We start from the raw sequence: 21028 nt of genomic DNA, 5'->3' as shown, positions 1-21028 counted from the left end.
TAGAAGCACTGTGGGACCAAAGTCAATAGGAAATGGCTCTCTTGAGTGATGTCTGCTGCCACATGGACAGTGAAAATATCAAAATGAGTGAAAGCAGTAAGTACAAAGTTTTCAAGTGAGGCCCACTGCCAAGTGGACAGCTGAAGGAAATGCAGGAGCTAAGGTAGTAGAAAAAAGTAGCTATGACTCGTTATTACATTCGCGAGCATTATGCACGCGTAGCGAACACCGAGAATCAAGCTTGCCCAAAGGAAGGTAAGATGGCAAGTCCTGGCTGTATTCTCTGTTGAAAGTACCTGCCAGCAAGGAACTGGTGCTACCAAACTGTCCACTCCTACCAGCTTACGAGAGCTAAACTCTCCAAGCGGAACTGCCCTTACTGTACATATCTAAAATGCAGACCAGTGAATCAAAAGTCATAAAGGAGGTGGAGGCATCCTCAGCAATGGCCTCCAAGGAAAAAGACTAAGGCCTAGCCCATGAAGAGCAGCCCTAGATCTGGTAGAACTTTCTGAACCACTATTCGTTCAGAGAAAGGTGATGTCTGATACTCATGAGGTGGTCAAAACCATTGCTGGAGTGGAGCCAAAATTTTATCTTTGTAAACCAAATTGAGAGACACTGCTACAAAACCTTGTCTCACCAAAAAAGTGGAAACTGAAGCTTCATGATTATGACTGGAGGAAGTTCGTTATTGAAATGTTGAAGATCTCCACAAAGAAAATGTCCAGAAATGCATGCAACACCTCAGCAGTTTCCTTATTTGAATTCTCATTGAGGAAAACATTATCCTTCGTTGAGTTGAAGCTTTCAAAGCAGTAAGTAATCAACCAAAAGGTAAAAGGTGCTAGAATAAAATTGAACTCTTGAAACTGAGCATAAAGTTGAAGTGAATCAAATGAACATACAAATAGATGAAAAGAAATAAATGGTCCATCACAGCACATGGAAAAAACTCTTAATTCTAGTCTGATTTAGGAATGTATGGTAAGACTTCATTTTTCAAAATCTATCAAGTTTGTGTGACCAGGCCCATTTCACACAGAATAAGGATACTTATGATTAACTGGTTTGTAAGAATGAAGGAAGAGTTAATTATTAGGAAAATATGTACAACTCACTTTCAGAATGGGTAGGCCAAAGATAGAACCAATGACAAACTAATTTCCACGTCTTGAGATAATATATTGGAATTACCTGATATGGACCACTTAATACCAAAATAAAATTGTACCATAATGAATATGGTACAATTTTATTTTACAAAAAAAAAATGTGCGAACAAAAAATTTTTGCATAAGCAAATCAACTTGGATCCTTATATTCATTTTTGCATGGACAAGTCTGACTCCTGAGTTGAAACAAGAAAGACTATTACAGTAATAATAGAATGTCACCCTCACAATCTATAGAATGGGATGCTTACCAGCCCTAGACCCAACTTTCATTTTCTGTTATTCCAAATAATATTCACAATTTACAATTTAAGTAAAGTTAAGTTTAAAGGAATTCAGATTACATGCTGGTTTACCATACCAATTGGTTAACAAAATTTTAGAAAAATATTTAGAACAATCTGTCACCCATGTGCAGACACAAAACTCACAGCCAAAAATATATATATCAAAAAGGTATTCTATTTTTATTTAATGTAAGATGATGATGATGACAAAATTAAACCGTAAAAGTTCACTAATTCTGAGAAACTTTAAAACTCTCTAATTTTGAGTGCAAACAAATTTACTGTCGATGAAAGTACAGTTCATATTGCAGTTAAACTGATAATTTGTAAAGCTATTTAACCAAACCACTGGTCTTACATTTTCATCTCTCATAAGGAAAGCTTATAATTGGAAATGAGTACTTGCTGTATGCTTAAGACGGAGACGAAAAAATGCCACCTCACAGCCAAAGTAAATCGATATATTGTACACTCCTGACACACTTGGACTAAAAGTCAGACCATCAAAATCAACAATATGACACTTACATGAGCACTAACAATACATGTGAATAACTTTAATTTGCTGTCTTGAACTGTTCAGCAGTTTTTTTATTATTACTGAATAATACATACAGCAATGGACCTCAATTTGAAATGGATACTGGTGTGAATAACCAAATACTGTATGCCACAATGGATAGTTGAATGGAATATAGAGTTTACTCCAAAGGCCAAGCACTGGGACCTATGAAGTCATTCAGCGCTGGAAAGTAAATTGAGAGTAGGTAGGTTTGAAAGGTGTAACAGGAGGAAAGCCTCGCAGTTGCACTATGAAATAATTGTTAGGAGAGGGTGGATAGCAAGACGGAAGAAAGATAATATGAATGGAGGTACAGTAAAAGAAATGAAAGGGGTTGCAGCCAGGGTCTGAAGGGACGCTGCAAAGAACCTTTAGTAATAATGCCTACAGTGCACCCCGTGAGCAATGGATAGTTGATGTTCACCTGCATAAAAACAAATCAAATTACTTTCTTACATAAAATGAAACGATAAACACAGGCAGTTCCCGGTTTACGATGGGGGTTCTGTTTTTACGCCGCGTCATAAACTGAAAATCGTAGTAAACCGAAAGATCGTCGAAAATCGTCAAAATACGTCAAAAATCCTAATTAAACCTTACTTTTAATGCTTTGGGTGTATTGAAAACAATGTAAACTGCATTCTTATTGAGTTTTTCATCAAAAAAACCTCCAAATTTTTATTATTCTGCCGTTTTGGAGCCATATTTCTTCTGTCGGATCAGCATACGACGCGTCGTAACCCCGGAACATGCGTTGTAAACCGGTAAATAATTTCTGATGAATATATTTGAAAAGCGTCGTAAGCCGGACCCGTCGTAAACCGGGGACTGCCTGTAATGTATAAGTGTAGCCAACATCATTCCATTCCAGTAATAAGTGATTATCATTACAAGTTTTCATTGTATGTAAAAATAACTCTTGAATTGTTTCTTATCTTTATAAAGGTCAACATAAATGTATAAGAAACAAGAACAGAATCATGTTTATGTTGAACAGTATATTAACATACACAACCAGTTCATTTGGTAAAATGTAAATGTTTGACTTACAAACTCATTATGCTATATTTACATTAGCCCTAGACTGTATGTATTAAACACTTAAATTCCTAAATTCAACAGATCGTATGCTGACTGACTTGTAGCATTATGCATGTGCACCTCTGTGCCTTATGTTGCAATTAGGTAAAAGTCTCACTCGTGTATCTACCTTTCTCTTAGTAAGTTCTGGCGGACTTTGCTGATGTAATGTTTAATTTACTTTAGTTTGCCCTTTACAGCACAAATTTCTCCTTGACTCGTGCTTGGAGTTGTTGTAGCTACCTTAATTTAATAATTATCAAAACTTTTTGCAGCTTTCAGTATGTTTTGTTACCAGGAAAAGTGTTTCAGAACTTTTTCTTATCTTGGCAAGTTGCATTCAGTTGGTCTAGTATCATGAGAACACTTAAACATTTTGCTCGATTCTAATGGTACTTTATTTACAGAGCTTTATTTCAGTCATTAATAATAATTTTGTTGCAGTCTGGCAGAAATTAATAAGCTGATTGATTGGAGTTGACTGATGGGTTGCCTGGGAAACTGTTTACACAGCCTGTATCTTGTGCTAGATCAATAATATCACTTCTATGACTTCCACATCAGAAGACACGCAGTGTTAGTGGTGATCGCAGATGAGGCTGGTCCAGGTCCAACTCAGCTGATCAAGTGGAGCAGACAGACTTCTCTGCTCGCAATGCAGCCAGCCATGGTCCAGGAACAAACCAGAGCTTTGTTGTCAAAAGACTTGAACATTGTTGCTTGGTCTGGGCCAGTCCAGACCGGCTCAGCCTGACCATGAAACAACGGGGTTCAGCAGGTGTGATTCTAACATTTTCCAAAGCAGGCAGTAATGATGACCAACAGGAGCAGACATAGTGGTTATGTAGCACTGAATTCCTTGAGATTCTTTAATCAAGCGGCTGGAGTTTTGGCACATAATAATCATCTGGGTGCCTGTGACTGGTGTAAATAGAGCCAAGGTCTTGTGGTGACTCATCAACAGGAACTTCAGAGACACCACCATATACCCATGGCCAGCAGATACAAGGCCAAGGTCCTAGCAAGGATGACAGCTCTTGAAGTTACTTGTCGATACAATGGAAGCACCTGGGTTTGGCATTAGTGGCCAACAAGTTTAAGCTCTTGGCTGACCAACATTACACACTATGTTTCCAAAACCAAACCCATCTCATTTCTCGCAGTCATAATTTAGATTACACAAGAAGTAATAGTTTTTACCCATCTGGAACCAAAGGTCCATATGTGTGCAGGTATGGCACTCCTTTTCAGCCATCAGGCAATTTTCTTCTTTATATTTGGGAATTGAGAATCTAGAATTCATAAACTTAAAAACTGGGGCTTCAGTAATGATGGGTTCATAATTAAAAGAAATTAAAAAACGTTATTTTCTAATACGAGTATTGACTGTGTATAATATGCATGTTGTATAAATTGTTTAACATATGCATGTTGCTTAATAGCACACAACTAAAACTTTAAAACATAGTGTTTACATCTACCTGTACTGTAGTTCAAATTCACCCTACAAAATACTGTTTAAGCATTTAATTCTTGTTCACATTTCAGGTGGAGGCTGTCCATGTGATTCAATAAATGAGACAGTGACTGAGCAAGACTAGCATCATGTCCAGTGCTGTTGTCACCTTTGGCCTAAAAGTACTTGAACATGACTAACTGGATCCAGTACACATTTTTAAGATGTTATATCCCTTGCATAAAGCTACATGAGGTCACAAAAATACTCTCAGGTTACATTTCCTTCACGGACTACTTTTCTTCTTTATTTTTGTTAATAATTTCCGTCCAACAAATGATTTCTATTTCATCAAACAGTATGCTTGATTTAAAAGTAAAACTAATAAATCCTAATATTTTTCCAATACCATACCAAAATGTCTATTAGCTATTACCCAAAAATGACAAAGAACACTTTTTGAATTAACCAAACCACTTGTGTTTCTTTTTGAAGATTATCATAATACTATTCTCATACAGTATCCTTTAAAAAATAATAACCTTAAAAAAACAGAATGTCTTCATAAAAGACCCAAATATTCTGGTACATAACATGGAGTACAGCAATACTTTTTAAATTTACGCTGTGCCACAGCTGCACAACAGCTGGAATCACGTGGAAGTCGAAACAGACATTAACGACTGCTATGCCAAAATTCAGCGTAAATGAAATTATCCTTAGGATAAATGATACAACCAAAACAGTACTGTACAGTATTTGTGTACGTAACCCTGCTAATGCTTCATCAGAGTTTTGAAGCATGACGTCACAAACCTAGAGTCACAATTTTCCATATACTTGTAACATACAAAATACTTACAGTCAATTACTAGGAATATACTGATTACATGTCATTTACCTGTTCAAGATATGCCATATGCAGTACGGTTCCAAATACAGTACTGCAAATTAAACAAAGGTCACTTGTCTAATATCATATGAAATTAAACATTCAAAGGTGGTATTAATTTGAAAAAGGCTTACCACTTCATAAAATCTAATACTGTACATGCAAGAGGTATCTAACTGTTGATTTAGATCTATCCATTATTCAACAAATATTTATACATACAAGTATCTTACAATGAAGACAATAACAATCTGAATCTTTAAAAAAATCATTCTCAGGTAACAAAAATAATTATTTCATTGTGCTGAAAGGGCACTGATGGGAGTAACAACATGAATTGGATTGATTTGAACTATACCTGACTGAAGTTTAATTGACTGTAACATATTACCAGACATGTGCACCGCCTGAATATGGCGCATGACAGGCTCGCTTTCCTGTCGCCAAAACCCACACTCTTCACAACGAAACTCAAAGGATCCTGGGACTTTATCAACGCTACTTGCACACATTCCTCCATTCTGTGAGGAGGAGACTGCTGTAGCAGTTGTGGTTGTGAATGTACCATGATTGGCAGTTGATCCATGAGAACTAGCAGCACATGGAGATTGGTGGACCTGTAAGTGAGCTTCTAACTGTGCAGCACCTGATAAACAAGCACCACATTCACTGCAAGCATACGCTTCTGGAATTCGAGTGGGTTCCTTGTCAGACGAAACTGCCGTAAGAGGACCGGAAGACAGAAAACCAGCATCAGCACCTATAGTACCATCAACACAAACCTCTGTTTCTGTTGTGTATGGTGTTGAAGGCTGATCTGCCCTGGAGAAAGTCAACCTGACACGAGATGACTGGTGGGGCAGATGAACTGAAAGGTGGGGAACCAAGGCTTCTAACCTGTCTGAATGTTCCCCACACGTAATGCATTCAGCTGTCATTGTACCATGAGTAACCATGTGATTATCTAGTAACGATGCAGACAACAAAACAACACCGCATATCCAACATATAAGTCCACTGCCTGAAGTGTTTCTTGTAGAATCTGCTAAAGTTTCATGTGTTGCCATATGCGCAGTTATCTGAAGCTGGCTGCATGATGCATGGCAGCATACACCACACATGTACTGCTTGTCTTTGATCCTGTGTCGGATAAGTTCTGCCTTTGAAAGAAACACTGCCTTACACGCATCGCACACATGTCTTTGCTCCCGGAGAAGTGGGTCTTGGCTTCCCTTCTTACCTTTTGCACCACGAGAACCTTTTCTCCCACATTCAAGAGTTTCTAAGACGTGAATAAAATTGACATTACTTGTACTATGAACATTTTGTAAATGGTTAAAAATATAATTTTTTGATGTTGCTTTAAAACCGCACAGAATGCAGTCAAAAGTTTGTGGGTTTGGTTTGTTTTGCTTAGTATCTGAACTCACCGTACCATTCTGACTCAACAAACACTGTACATCTGAACGGGTATTATTGGTCTTATACAAAATTGTCCCATACCCTAAATTCACAGTCTCTAACATATATGAATCTGGATGTATTCTTTGAATATGGATTTCTAAGTTCATGGGATCCACAAATTTAAGACCACAGTCTCCACAAATGTTCCATTTACTGTTTGTTAGCAGCTTGTCTGATTTGTTATTTTTGAGCGTTTTGGACATATTATCTACAGGTCCCATAGAAGGAACCTGATTTGGCAAAGGGGAAAGACACGGCACTGTAGACTGAGGAACTGGCTGTGCTGTTGGTGCCAAGTTAGTAGGTCCCATCTGCGGTGTATGAAGAATTGTTGTCATGTTGGAATGAACATGGGCAACAGGCGGTGGTGCAGGTGGTGGAGGAGGTAGGTGTGAAGGTTGAGGCTGTTGTCCATAGCTCTGCACTTGATGTAAAGCATCATGATAATAAGCTACGGCTACATTATGTGGTTGCTGGACTAATGAGCGGTCTGGCACAAGCAGCCTTTCCCCTGAATGATTAAGGCGTTCATTTTGGTGCAGATATGTCTGCATGTGTTGCTTTTGGTGCTCAACTAAATTACCCTTGTCTTGAAACCAACGGCCACATTCAGCACAGGTAAAACCCCCACTTTTTGATATTTCAACCCACAACTGCTGTTTACTATTATGCTGTCTCTCAATATGGAGCTCAACATTCACCTTATCACAAAATTTTGCACCACAAACGTTACACAAATACGGCTTTTGTAAAATTGCATTCTTTTTTGCACAATCACTTCCATTACCCTTTTTCTTTTTGTTTTTCTTTGCCATGCGAAGAGCAAGTTTCCTACATAATGCCCCACGCTTGTGTTTTGTGAAATGAGATGCCTCACGAAACAGTCTACCACATACTTCACATGTGTATGAATCTGGGAGTTGTTTATCCTTTGGGGCTTGCTCTAGTACCTGAAAATAAACCACATTTATAACATATGAACAACTTCCTCGGTGATTCATCTTGAATAAAATATTCATTACTGGGGCATAATACAATACTGTACAATATTATAATAAAAACTTGTGGAGAGTAAAAGAAAGTAAAACAAAAGGTTAAAAATGTCAAAGGGTAAAATTTTTACATTTACCTAAGATTTAGGACCAAACTTATAACTTTCAATAAATGCAAGTAAAAATTAAAAACTCCAAGTCTGTCAATGAAATAAATTAAAGGTTCATTAAGTGTCCCCATACCCAAACAAATGGTGAAGGTCAGGTCCATCACTAGAAGTATATCTGACTTGTACAAAAGGTAAATACTGCCAGTGTTAAGTTCAATGAAAATAACAATAAGTAAAAACTTTCCAATCTAAAATCATTAGGATTTTTCTGAACATACATGCCTGCAAATTCAAAATCATAAGCATTTCTCCTAGATATACAGATATGAAGTCTCCTCTGTGGATCACCTTCAGGAAAACCTGTTCCAGTTGTTGAAGCTTGGAAAGAGGTAGTTAACTAGTGGCAGAAGAGTGGAGTGGACTGGGATGGTGGTAAGGATTTATGCAGTGGTTGGAGTAGGGAGGGGGAGAGCTACACGTTGAACTGCCATCACAGGGCCTAAAGAAAAGGTACCCAAGCACTTACGGGCCAGGGACAGAGTAATGCCTAACTTCATGAGCCCTCATTCAGGTTATGAAGTGAGCTGTCTAACTTGTTGGATGACTCGTATGTCCATTGCAGACCTCCTGAACTCAGAACAAGACAATGTTTTTGGATACTTTCTAGTACCTGAAAGTACAATGTCAACACAGTCCTATGAAGTCAAGTCCTGTGGAAATGGTACCTCAAAAAGCTAACCAGGCATAACATCATCTCACTGCAATCATCACCTATGAAGTCTTGGAGGGGAGGGAATAAAAAAAAAAACTCAATCTCTCATCAGGGACTGACTGCTGTAAGTCTTTGCCGCATACCTAGGAACCAATGAGAACCTGAGGTATCCTCAACCCTCTGAGGGCACTAGGTAAGAAAGACTGCCTAATTTGCTTACTCTCTAAGGTTACCAGGAAGACAGTCTTGAATGACATCCCTATATAAAGCTTCCCTCAGGGGCTCGTGGAGAACAAGCTTAGTGTCACATCCCACTCCTGCGTTTGCAAGGTAGAAAGACTGGTCGAAGCTCCTCAAGCACATGGACTGATTTTTATGAAATTTAGGCTGTCAAACCAAGTCAAGTACTGGGGCACTTTTGGCCATTCAGCATTTTAGACAGTGAACAGAGGGAGTTGGAGTGGTTGGGCAGCATGATAAGAAAATCCAGGAAATAAAGGAGATGAAGTACTGTACAAGAATCTCATGGTGGAACTGGGGGAAAACTCCACAAATGCACAACAAGGTAATAGTTAAGATGAGCTGGACAGCTAGACTGAGGGAAGGAAGTGGGAATGGAGGTAAAAGTAAAAGGCTAAAAAGTAAGTGTAGCTAGGGGCCTCAGGGGATGCTGCTAACATCCTTTACTACTGCCTACAGTGCACACTGTGAAGTGTACTCATGGCATTAACCCCTACAGGGCTCAAGAACAAGGAGACATCATCCAGGGTTCAGAAGAATACTGGGAAAAGAACTAAGAGAGGTCTTAGCTTGTCTCACAGGAGGTAGACAAGAAAGACCACAATCTTCCGTACAGTGGTCCAACAGGAGAGACATCGCTCTCTCAACACCAACCAGAGCGGGTGGTCCACTTTGCCCAGTAGACATCTGCTGTAAACATACAAATGCCACTTGATATCTCCTGGAAAACCCTGTGAAAACTCTCACAAATGTTGCTATAGTGTATCTAACAGTGATGTGCCAGTGAATGCAGATGAGGCTGCTGAAACAGTATGGGCCACATGGGTAACTCTCTTGAAGTATCAACAAGATCCAGCCACAATTGTCATCATCACTGTTGATCACTCACAAGAATCAGGCTGAACATGGGCTAGATGTAAATGTCTAGGTTGACATGGCTCACAGGACCAGCATGAGAGAGCAGAAAAGCAGGTATTAACTGTTTACCCAAATGGTGAACAGGTCATTCACTAGTGATCCCAACCAACGACAAGACTTTCCACTACTTGAAGGTACTCAGACCCTTCCATCCTTATCACCTGCCCCTGGTGCCTGAGCTGATCAGTAACTACATTCTGACAGCCTAGGATGTATCTGGCAGCCAGCTAGACAGCATGGCAAACCACCACTCTTGCATGTCAACCAGTAATGAGTGGCCTATCAACTGATCCTGAGAAGCACTGAACCCATTTTTAAAAATTAATATGCACATGAATATCAAATTCACACTACTGAAGTGAATAAGCACTCCAGATGGGCACCCACTCTTCCTTTGATTTGTAGAACAGATGCATCTCTGGAGGGAGAAACTCAGTAAAGCTCCCACAACAAGATTCTTGTCATCTAACCATGGAGCTAGATCATCCTTCATTTCCTAGCTCAGGGGCACGGAGAGTGCTGGAGGACTGGATGCAGGTGACTTGTACTGTTTCAGACTCAAGTGACACAATTAGATTAATTGTGGGTTATCTGGCGTCACAACGTGCAGGTGAGTCTGCATGTGAAGAACAAGCAAAGGTGAGATATCAGGGCAGTTCCTGAGAGAAGAACTTCACTGATACTTCAGTGAACTTGCTGAGATGAAAGTCTACAAGGAGTTTTGCTGTTATTCTGTCGATCAGCAAGTCCAGGTACTTTAGCTACTGCTTGGGCTTAAGATCCAACTTCTCCCAATTTATCATGATCCCCATATTGCAACAAAACAAGGTACTCCATGTAGTTCAAGTATAGTATGCATTCTTAACTGCAGAAAGAACAAGCGCACACATCCACACTGATCAGTCTTCTCACAGGAAAGTAAGGTATCATCATTCTAACAATAATCACCCCGAAGGTCACAGTACATAACATAGCTATTAAACAAGCATCAAATGAATAAAAGAGAAAATACTTAAACAATAGAAGCTATTGCAAAACAGTCCAGCAGAGCAGACATGTTGACAGCAATGCAGCAGAAGAAAAATTGACGCTGAGAGTGAAATGACTGGGTGTGTCTCCTCTACCCCCAACAGACCTGCCACTAGTTTACTATCCTGGTACCAAACCTCAATGGCTAGACCAGCTTTTACTGAAGGTAATCCATACACAGTAAAAGGCCAAGGTTTGTATTCTCATAGGAACAAAATCGCACGTGAAAATTCTATGGTGTTAGGCACATTGCATGTAGGAATCATGGATGGTAGGAATTGGGTAATAGTGGACAAAAAGTATTAATTCAATATATCCTTGACTATAACTGACTGGCTAAGCAAGGTGTTACTGATAATTATTTTTAAATGTTTAAATTTTTAAATACACTCTGCATTTCAAACATCAAGTATATATGAATCCTAATATACAGTTTTAAAAAATAGGAAGTGAAAGCAGAAAGAAAACATGTTTTCTTTGGACCAAAAAATGCAACAAAGTTAAAGACAGAAAACCATGAATGCAATAAACACTATACAAAAACAGTGTATGACAAATGAATGTAATAAAAGAAAAGAATAGTATGAAAAAAGCACAAGTATCAAACTAGTGCTGTTAAGAGAAAAAACAAAGAGGAATGAAGACAACAAAAGCAAAACAAAATATCATTTAGAATTATAAAAAAATATGCATCTGAACAGTCTGTTATGGTGAATTTTGATTATATTAAAATCTATCTAGTTACTGTGAACATCTGTAAAACAAACAATCAGTATATATGAAAAGTATATTGAAAGCAATGGTCTGAACTATCTATTAACACATAACAGAAGACATTTAAATCATACTTTAAGAAAAATAGCTACTGTACATAAGTACAGAGCATTACAAAAATATATATACATTTATACCTGCATGATTTCTGGAGAAGAAGTTCCTGCAGATCTGGGAGAAAGTTGAGAGGCATGTGTGGCAGGTGAAACAGAACTACTTCCATAAAATATTTCAACTAACTCGTATGGCTCAACCCGATTATCAACCTGCCGAGGAGTTAATGTTAGCATTTTTCTTTCCTTCCATAATCTTCATTTGACAATAATAATCTTAGTAATCATCAAAGGATACAGAACATCAGAGTCCAACACAATCATTCCCAGCCCGAGAAGAACCCTAAAAGAGTTCAGAGGTCTGGTTAAACAAATCATTTATAACTAACTAACTAACCAACACAATCATTGGCAAAGTGCTGAGACCTATCATATGCTACAAAATAGTAAAGAAGTCTATGGAACATACAAAACCAGACACAGGTACAATTTTATATTGTATTTTAGAAGGCACTACCAACTCGGGTAGGGCAATATAATTTTACCTTACAACATAGCCATGCATTATCAACTAAGCAATATAATATATGCTATCCTTTTCAGTAAAGTTACATTGTTTCATAAACTATTATAAATAAATTACATTATGCCAATCATATGGCAGACACCACAGGCATTACTGTATAGCTAGTAGTTATACAAGATTATGGAACATCCATTGGGAGTTGCAACCTTATTCATTCATTCTTTTATATATAAGAGCCTTATCGCTCATCAAAAGGTCCTCCCTCTTATCTTAGTTTATTAATACTGTACAATTCACTTTTGTGTTTCCTAAAAATAACTATGCTTCCTATCAACATGAAAAGATCACCCATGTGGTCAGAGATATGTGGCTGTAGATACAGAGGGCCAAGCCCCATCACTATCAACAACACAGACAATCCTTGTTCCCTATCAATCTCCCCCTCGGGAAATCTTAAAAGCAGCTACCAACATGACTACTCTTCTGTACTTCAATTTTCTGTCCTATCCTAAACCACTTTCAAGAGACAGTGCCAAATTTCACCTGTCTCCCCACAGATAATCCTCAAATGGGAAGATGATGGTGATGTGACCCCCATCCCCCCACAATGTGATGTCAACCATGTCAATGAAGCAGTGGCAAGCTACTGAAGAACCAGGCCTTTTCTAAAATTGTTTAGGATAATCCCTGAGCAACCCATTACATTTCCCAAGTTAGTCCTTGAACGAGGTGTCAAACTATGAAATTTGTATATGTACAGTATACAGTACCTTATTACTGTGATGTGTATTTTTGTGGAAAGCCATTGTATATATGAATGTATGTACCTACACAGGTTGTGAATCACCACATAATCATCTACAGTTCTTCTGGTTACAATTGACCTTACTTCCTTACATAAGACTAGAAACTTGGCCAAACCACTTCTAAAGGACTCTAAGAGAACTTGCACTGAAGATTGAGAGGGGGTTGTTTGTAAAAAAATAGTGCCCTGTGACCTTTCCTAAAAGCTTGTACCACCCATGGATCTGCATGCATCTGCTCCCAAAGAGGCAAAAAGTCCTGAGGACATGCAAGCCCCCCTGGTACAAGGTGCTTTGAAGATGGAGGAGAACTTCGTCTCCTTCTACCAGAGAATGGAGATTTCAGCTCCATTCTCCTGCCTTTTCTGAAGAAAAAGAGCCTGCTGCACTCAAGAGGTTACTGATCTAGTACAACAGACTGGTAGGACCTGCTACGTCGGCCCAAGGGAACCCATATAGCCAGAAGTTTGAGAAAGTAAAAAAGAATCTGGCAACATGTACTAGTTCATACAAGGTCAGTTGGCTGAAGACTGGCTAAGCCTTGAGGTATTTAGCTGCCTCACACTACACAAACAAAATGGGTAATAAGCATAATGAAGAAAATTTGGCAACGCTCTTACCCAGCAGTGAAAGAAATTTAAATCTCTGCTTACAAAAACAAAAACAAAAAAAACATGAAAACTGCAAGACAAAGAAAAATCTAAACATAAGGACCAAAGAGTGAAATTTCCTACATTAATCAAAACTGGCATACCCTGGGTGGAAGACAGAGAATGACTTATCAACTTTGTTGGCAGTGGGGTTCCCATGTACCTGGCTGACCAGGGGGATTGTTATTGCTTCCCTTCTTCACTGTCTAGTGTATCTGAGAGACCTGACAGCAATTACTGGCAATTGTAAACTGATGGGACTTGTGTTAAACCAATAATGGTTTTCTTTTCTATAAGGACAAAAATTCACTAACTTCATCAATAACATTCAAATGTACCTGATATTGGAGGACCATATCCCATAATTCTTACATTCCCTTCAAAGGGTCATGGAACTCTGATAATTCTAAATTGATTCTTACCAATACATTAATACTGTAGCAAAGTGGTGTATGACTTACAGAATAGGAAAGCTGTAGAGTGTCAGAAATTGAATTCAAGGGAATATAACGGTTATCCTGAAGTGTCGCAGGCCCATTAGTCGCCTTGGCTGCTGCTGTGGCCATTTGGAACTCTGAAAAATAGTTACTTGTAGAGTTATGTCATAAGCTACATTCATACTGAAAAATGACTCAATCACTAGCTAATCATAAAATAATCATTAACTACAGTATACAGTATAACAACAATCATAACATATTACAGTATAATAAATTTTTTAAGTAATTTGTATTTTTCATTTGAGTATACTGCAGCGAGAGCTTCAAATGGTTGTTAAACCTCTTAACAAGGGTGGTTAACTGGTGATTGCAGAGAGTGAGCAGGGGGAAACCACTCACTCACCGGCTGTGACCAAGCTCTTTTTCCTTCGGCCTTGGGAACAAAGTGGGGTGGTTTAGGTGGGCACTTGACAAAATGCTCTGGTTTATATACCTAGGAGAAACACAATTTACTTTAAAATTCTGGCCTTAGTTCCTACAGAAACAGAAACCAACACTTAGCCCCATTTGCTGACGAAAGTCACCATGGTTGTGTTATTGCTCATCAACACTACAGAGTAAGTCACCACACAATCCTGGAATACTTGCAGGGCTAGCAGTGCTGCTTGCATTTTCAAGCCATCAATGTGTAGATGAGGCTCCTCTGTTCAAATGACTGAGGTGGCCACACCTCTCAGGTTTGCATCCCGCCCCTTCTTTGATGAAACTGAAAGCAGAGGCATTTCCACAGGTGGAGAGTTCAAGGGAACTCCAACAAATAGGTTCATGCTGCCCAACCACCAAGCTAAGGTTTCTCTTGCTTCTCTGCTCAAGGGCATGAGTAATGCCACTTCAGTTACCATTGAAGCAAGCACAGGTGGAGGTGACCTTGTAAAACAAGCTTTTCCTGAGATGACGGTAACTGGGGACTGCATGCTGAAACCAAATTGGTTGTTCCTGTTGCAACAGGAACTGCAATGAAGTTTCTCTGGGCCATCTGATGAAAGAGTCTGGTGGAAAGACTGCCAATACTGCCTAAAACACCAGCATGCCCAAGTACTTTACCTATAGCCTGGGTATCAGCCACAACTTCTTTCTCCAGGTTGTCACAAAATGAGTAGAGGAGGTTTCTGTTCAAGAGCAATTACACCTCTGAGGATGTCAGAACTAGCCAGTTTTCCAGGTAACAAAATAAGTGTATACACAACCTAGTAGTACTCATCTCTGAGTAAAAATTTCAGGTTGACTCATAACTGCTCAAAATCATCCATGTTCCCTGAGGCTTTTATATGATAAAAAGTCGAAGTTGACTGGTAATCACTCAAAATTGCAGTTGAAGGTGAAGGAGAAATTACATCTGAGTAGTCATGTGTGCTATCATATTTGCACACACTGGAAATCTTGCATGAAGGACCATCCAGGGTCATTCACTGCTGAGCGATAAGGTAATACCAACTCTTCTCTACTTACCTCGACACAAGTACAAAAAAGGGAAGAGCTTGAGATTGGCCTCAGGTTTCAGAGGTATACTGGTAGACAATGCTTCATGGGCACATGCAGAGAACTCGGTGTCACCCTTACTTATGGCAGAACTACCAACCACAGTGAATGCTTCATCAACTCCAAAGAAGGAAAGAGCTCACCTGAATCTGACTTCTTATGATAAGGCTTCCAAAACCACCACCTCTTCTTCCTGCAGAAGGACCTAGGCAGAAGATGACAAGGAAGAAGAGGAGGAAGAGCTTGAAGAGGTGGAGAATGAAGAAGATATGTGCTTGCTTTTTTTCACCTCACTCCACGAGTCTTACTCTCCTAATTATGGCAGAAGATGTGTTGAGGCAGGAGGCAGCATCAGACTCTTCTTTGCTTACCTTGGCACAAGTACACAAGAAGGAACAGTCTTGGACAGTCTTTGTAAATGATGAGAACCCTGCAGGTGAGTGAATGCTGTCACCAATCCCCAAAGAAGATATGGTAACCTGAAGTCCAACGAAGGAAGAAGAGGCAGAAGAGAAAGAATAGGAGGAGGAAGTTCGTAACCCTGCACATTCTTTTCTCCCTTTTCCTTTTTTAATTATTGTTCTTTTTCTCATTACAAAAAAGATCATCTGTTACAGGCTGCTCTGGGAACAAGAGCCCATGCTGGCATATGCTGGCTAAAACTTAAGCAACAACAACGACAACAAGGAGGAGGAAGAAGATACATGCTTGCATTTCTTCGCCTTGCTCTGTCCATGAGTCTTGCTTTCCACAGGAAGCAGCATCAAAGAAGCATGGCTTGAACTCGATACCACAGGGGTATCCCAACAAGTAAGATAATAGCCTCAGGAGGCTAACAATGTTGAGTTTCATAGCAAAAACAGTAGCAGGAACAGCAGCAAAGATGGATCACTTGGCATACCAAGTAGGAATATCTGTCAGTATTCCAGTGATGCCATGGACAAAACATTGGTAAGAGGTAGCAAACTGAGAAACCAAACACCACTGTCTCACTTGAGGAGAGTTCAGTATGAGAACCTCAGTAAACATTTCTGGAGAGCACAAGCTGGTCACCTATTGTCACAAGTGAACCCCCTCATAAGAGCAAAAGGTAGGGAGACAGAGAGACAGCAGTCAAAGTGGAAGGAGTCAAAAAGATTCACTAGTATCAAAAGCAGAATTTAACTTTCTTTGAAAAACCAGCAAACATCTTAATGGCTTTCCTCTGCTGCTGCTGAACCTCTCCACAACAAAGGAGACCAGCCAGCACACTCTAAGTACCAATGCAGAACAACAAAACTGGTCACATTAACACTATTGGCATAAGGCAACCAAACACCTGCTTATGTCCTTCACATGATTTGCTGCTATCTTCTCATTTCATGTTTAAATCCACATTGAATATATACATCAAATACCATACATACAATAAAAAACTTAAATTTCAACTTGATAGTGAGCAAGTAGTCTTAACCACTGCAAGTGAGTGAGAGGTTCCCCAAACTCACCCACCTACAACCAATTCCAGCTTGAAAAATGATAGTTTGTATTCCTGTAGAAGCAAATTTCACTTTTCACTGTACCATGATTAACCTCTTCCCTTTTATATTTTCTGTAAATGTATAAAAAAATTAAGCAGATTTTCTCATTTATTTGTTTCAGATATTCTATAGAGGATAATATGCAGAGCATATTTTTTGTAAAATTTTTTCAAGTACTTTGGAAGTTATTAGACTTTTAAATATGACAACAGTTAATTTTGTTATTCAGTTATGTAATATTATAAAGATACAGTGTTATTATCTTAATCATGCAAAAGAGAGAGAGAGAGAGAGAGAGAGAGAGAGAGAGAGAGAGAGAGAGAGAGAGAGAGATATTTGATTTTATGGTTGAGGCAACATTCTCCATTTCAGTATTTCTTATCCATGCAATATATAATGAATACCACCCATTGAATTGTTGTAGTTCCCAAGAACTTTGGCTTTCTTTATATTTCTTCATGGTAGAGGATAGTTAAAACATGTTACAGCTGTAACTTCTGAAATTTCATCAAAATCTGAATATGAATATTTACTGTTAGTTTAATCTGAATTCATTAGCGCTTCAGAACTATTGCTACTAGTTCCGTTGTCATTCATCTTCATAATTGTATCCAAATTGGCAGGCACCTGGGGCATTTGACATCTGAAGCCATATCATAAAAGTAAACAAGACACTGACATCTATTGGGAAAAATGCACACTAAATGCTTGTTAAGGGAAAGGAAGGAAAGAAAACAGGAATTTATCAAAAAAACGATAAAAGCTGAGACAATAAAACTATATTGGGATATTTTGGGGTTATGAACAAGTGTTCTTGTGCTGTTAAAAAAAGTACATGGTCACTACTCACGTATACTCCAGATACTATGGGAAAGGGTTAATTGTTTAGGGCAATTCTGGTATTGTTCCTCACTGAAATACACACCACTAGAGAAAATGATGACGATGACTCTTGAATGAATCCCACCGGTATACAACAGTCCAATATTTGGCTATTTCTAGTAAACAAATACCACTTGGGTTATTTACCTATGTATCCCTGTCAGAGCTGGTTAACAATGCTAGCTCAATTTTCTTGCTTTTTATATATTTTTAAAATAGTCTCTAAGGCCTATTTTCTTTACTTAGGCAATTCATACATTCTGGGCTTTCTATTATCCCATCCCTAAATCTCAAGTTTCCCACTAGGAATCCAGCCTCACCATAGCTATCAGAAACATGGGTAAAGGAATTACAAAAAGGTTTGGTTGCCACAATAATATTAACAAACTCAAAACACAACTGTAGCAAATTATAATGTCCATATATTTGTATAGAATTTACGATTGCCCACATCACGTCATCAAACAACCAGTTATATTCCTGGGGTACTCCTGCAGATGTTCTATACCGTATATATCAGGCACTGACAGCCACCAGGCTAGCACACAATCATAAAAACCTTTGGGACAGCCTAACGAAACCTGTCACACGATAACGCCATATAAAATTATCCCATTGCATCTTCGACTACAATTAAACGATGAGATTAGTTCAAATACTAGAAAGTAACATATTTACCGTCATTGGCTTATGTTATGGACAAAATCAGCTACACAGAGAAGTGGCAGCCTCCAAGGTCGAGGAAGTAAACAAATGATTTATTCCAGCAAACCATTAGAATATCAAGGGGAAGCATTTCGTACAGAATTTTAGTCAGCCTCACAAAATATTCATTGATAAAGGCAATATAAAGTTATTTTATTATATTTAAAATAATATTTATTTAGTGATATATAAATTTTAAATCTATTTAAGGTTATTTTAGTTTTAATTATTGCGATATAAATATTATTTTCCAGTAAAATTACTGACGAAACGCAACCAATGGTACCGTTGAAGAGCTCGCTATTCTTTCAAATTTGCTCTCGCATCAGGTATCCAACATCTGTTTACTTATGATTAAATTATGTCATTGATTTAATATGGCACTTCCGGCAAAACACTTAAACGTCATATTCATAACAAAATTCAGGAGACAAACAAACATAGGATAAAAACGATCCCTGTCTATATCAACAGATTTTGCAGCAAGGAATTAGTAGCACTGATCTTGAACAGAAGACATTAAATGTGCGCTGTAAAATCTCAAAAATTGTTCTAGACACTCATACAAAAAACATTTTGTGGGCAGAGCTTGACCTTGAATCAGAGATGCAGATCAGTACCTAACTCGATACAGCTTTTGGCTACCCATTAACAGTGGTCTTATAACGATGATATTTATCATATTCCAGATAATACAGTCGAGAGCATCATGTACCGTAAAAGTAGGCTAATATACTTTCACCATTAGGGAGATAATTGGACAATTAATATAGAATACGCAGTATGATTCTTCGAAAGTATCTTCATATATGTGTATAGAACAAATGAATGTCTTGGGTCATGCAGGCCGCCTTTGGCTTAGGGCGACCAGATCAAGAAACTACCGATACATTTATTCAAGGATGACAAATTTGCAAGTAAATTCTATGTAATTATTTTTACATTGACATTGGCCTATTGTTCTTAGATCAAACTGACTGCATTTATTTTAAAATTATATGCCACACTTATGGTATTCATATAAAACACCAGTTCGTTCGAGCTACATGTTTTCTTGGTTAACAGCCTAATGTATTCATTGCCTCAGGAAATTGCAAAATGTTACAATAATTTTCATCCAGCTTAGATTTGTTGCTTCATCTTTTGGTTTTGAAGCCTTGCTAAAATTGCTTACTATGAGTTCTCTCGAGTTCTGAATTGCAACATATGAAAGCTGAATTCCAAGGAGTTCCTATTGACAACCTTTGCCAGAGGATAAGAATGATTTTGTAATGAGCGTCCAGATTTTCGTCGCTTATATTCCAGTTTCTCTTCTCATAGTTCTCATCCGCTCTTCAGGTGCCCGCAGGAGCCCGACTGACACTGTCACCCATTACTCTCCGCGGGTTTTTGCGAAATACATGTTCAAGCCATCTCCATCGCCCTTTATCATTGACTTTCTGCATATGAAACTTCCGTAATTCCTTAGTGTTATTTCTGACTCTACCATGTCATCTGATTCTTAATATATAATTCCTAAAGCTTTTCTCAGGTCGACAAAATCGTTGAGATATAGTTTCATTGTCATATCAAGATTTATGTCCGTATAGCATTAAAGATTGCGCTTAACTTATATATAATCTTGCTTTTGTATGCAATTTCAGTCTATTTGATTTCCAAACCTTATTCGGCCTGCTTTCGTTTGATTTGTCTTTTCAGTACTTCACTAAATTCCAGCTCAAGAAAACCTGTACTTGATATTATCGTTTCTTAATGCTCTCTTCCTTCGTCTAAAGTGATTTCATCCCTTTGTACACATTGTCCTTACCATTTCTGTTTTTCTTATACCTAGTTCCAATCCCAGATTTCTTTATATATGATGTATTCTATTAAGCGAGCTCTATAAACCTTGAGGTGTTTTGTTGATTAAAACTGCATCATCGATCAGTACATTCTAATTTTGTCAAGTTGCTATCGTGGTTCCAGTCTATCCATTATACTTCGACTCAAGGTCCTTTAAATATATTCTGATTTAAAGGACCTTGCTTCGACTATGTGCCGTCAATGCACCTCACATGGAGCGCTATTAATAGGCATTACTTAAGGGTGTTTGTAGCATTCCTTCGGCCCCTTGCTATACGTACTTTTCAGCCTTTTACTTTACCTTCATTCCCTCTTCCTTTCTTCAAGCTTACTTTCCAACTTTTACATCTTAGCGTAAATGCCCGATCTTTAGATTC

At 38.4% G+C, this 21028-nt stretch overlaps 1 protein-coding gene across 1 annotated transcript; it reads right to left on the bottom strand.

Moving 5' to 3' along the window:
• Positions 1-4835: 4835 nt before the first annotated feature.
• On the bottom strand, positions 4836-18884 carry LOC136831242 (zinc finger protein 420-like). The gene is made up of 4 exons (XM_067091294.1): positions 18783-18884; positions 14185-14297; positions 11829-11957; positions 4836-7866 (listed from the first exon to the last, which is right to left on the bottom strand). The coding sequence occupies exons 2-4, from the start codon at positions 14287-14289 to the stop codon at positions 5749-5751; spliced, it is 2352 nt and encodes a 783-aa protein (XP_066947395.1). The 5' UTR covers positions 14290-14297; positions 18783-18884; the 3' UTR covers positions 4836-5748.
• Between the last annotated feature and the right edge of the window lie 2144 nt (positions 18885-21028).

The sequence above is a fragment of the Macrobrachium rosenbergii genome, chromosome 48 (assembly GCF_040412425.1).
Source record: "Macrobrachium rosenbergii isolate ZJJX-2024 chromosome 48, ASM4041242v1, whole genome shotgun sequence".
In the NCBI taxonomy this organism is placed as follows: domain Eukaryota; kingdom Metazoa; phylum Arthropoda; class Malacostraca; order Decapoda; family Palaemonidae; genus Macrobrachium; species Macrobrachium rosenbergii.
This window is presented reverse-complemented; position numbering and strand designations above follow the sequence as displayed.

Bases quoted from the DNA above. Each gene is read 5' to 3' on its own strand.
- LOC136831242 (XM_067091294.1), bottom strand. From the start codon at position 14,289: ATGGCCACAGCAGCAGCCAAGGCGACTAATGGGCCTGCGACACTTCAG. The intron at 11,958-14,184 runs GTAAGTCATACA...ACTCCTCGGCAG, and splicing joins CTCTACAGCTTTCCTATTCT to GTTGATAATCGGGTTGAGCC. The intron at 7,867-11,828 runs GTATAAATGTAT...GTTTATTTTCAG, and splicing joins CTTCTCCAGAAATCATGCAG to GTACTAGAGCAAGCCCCAAA.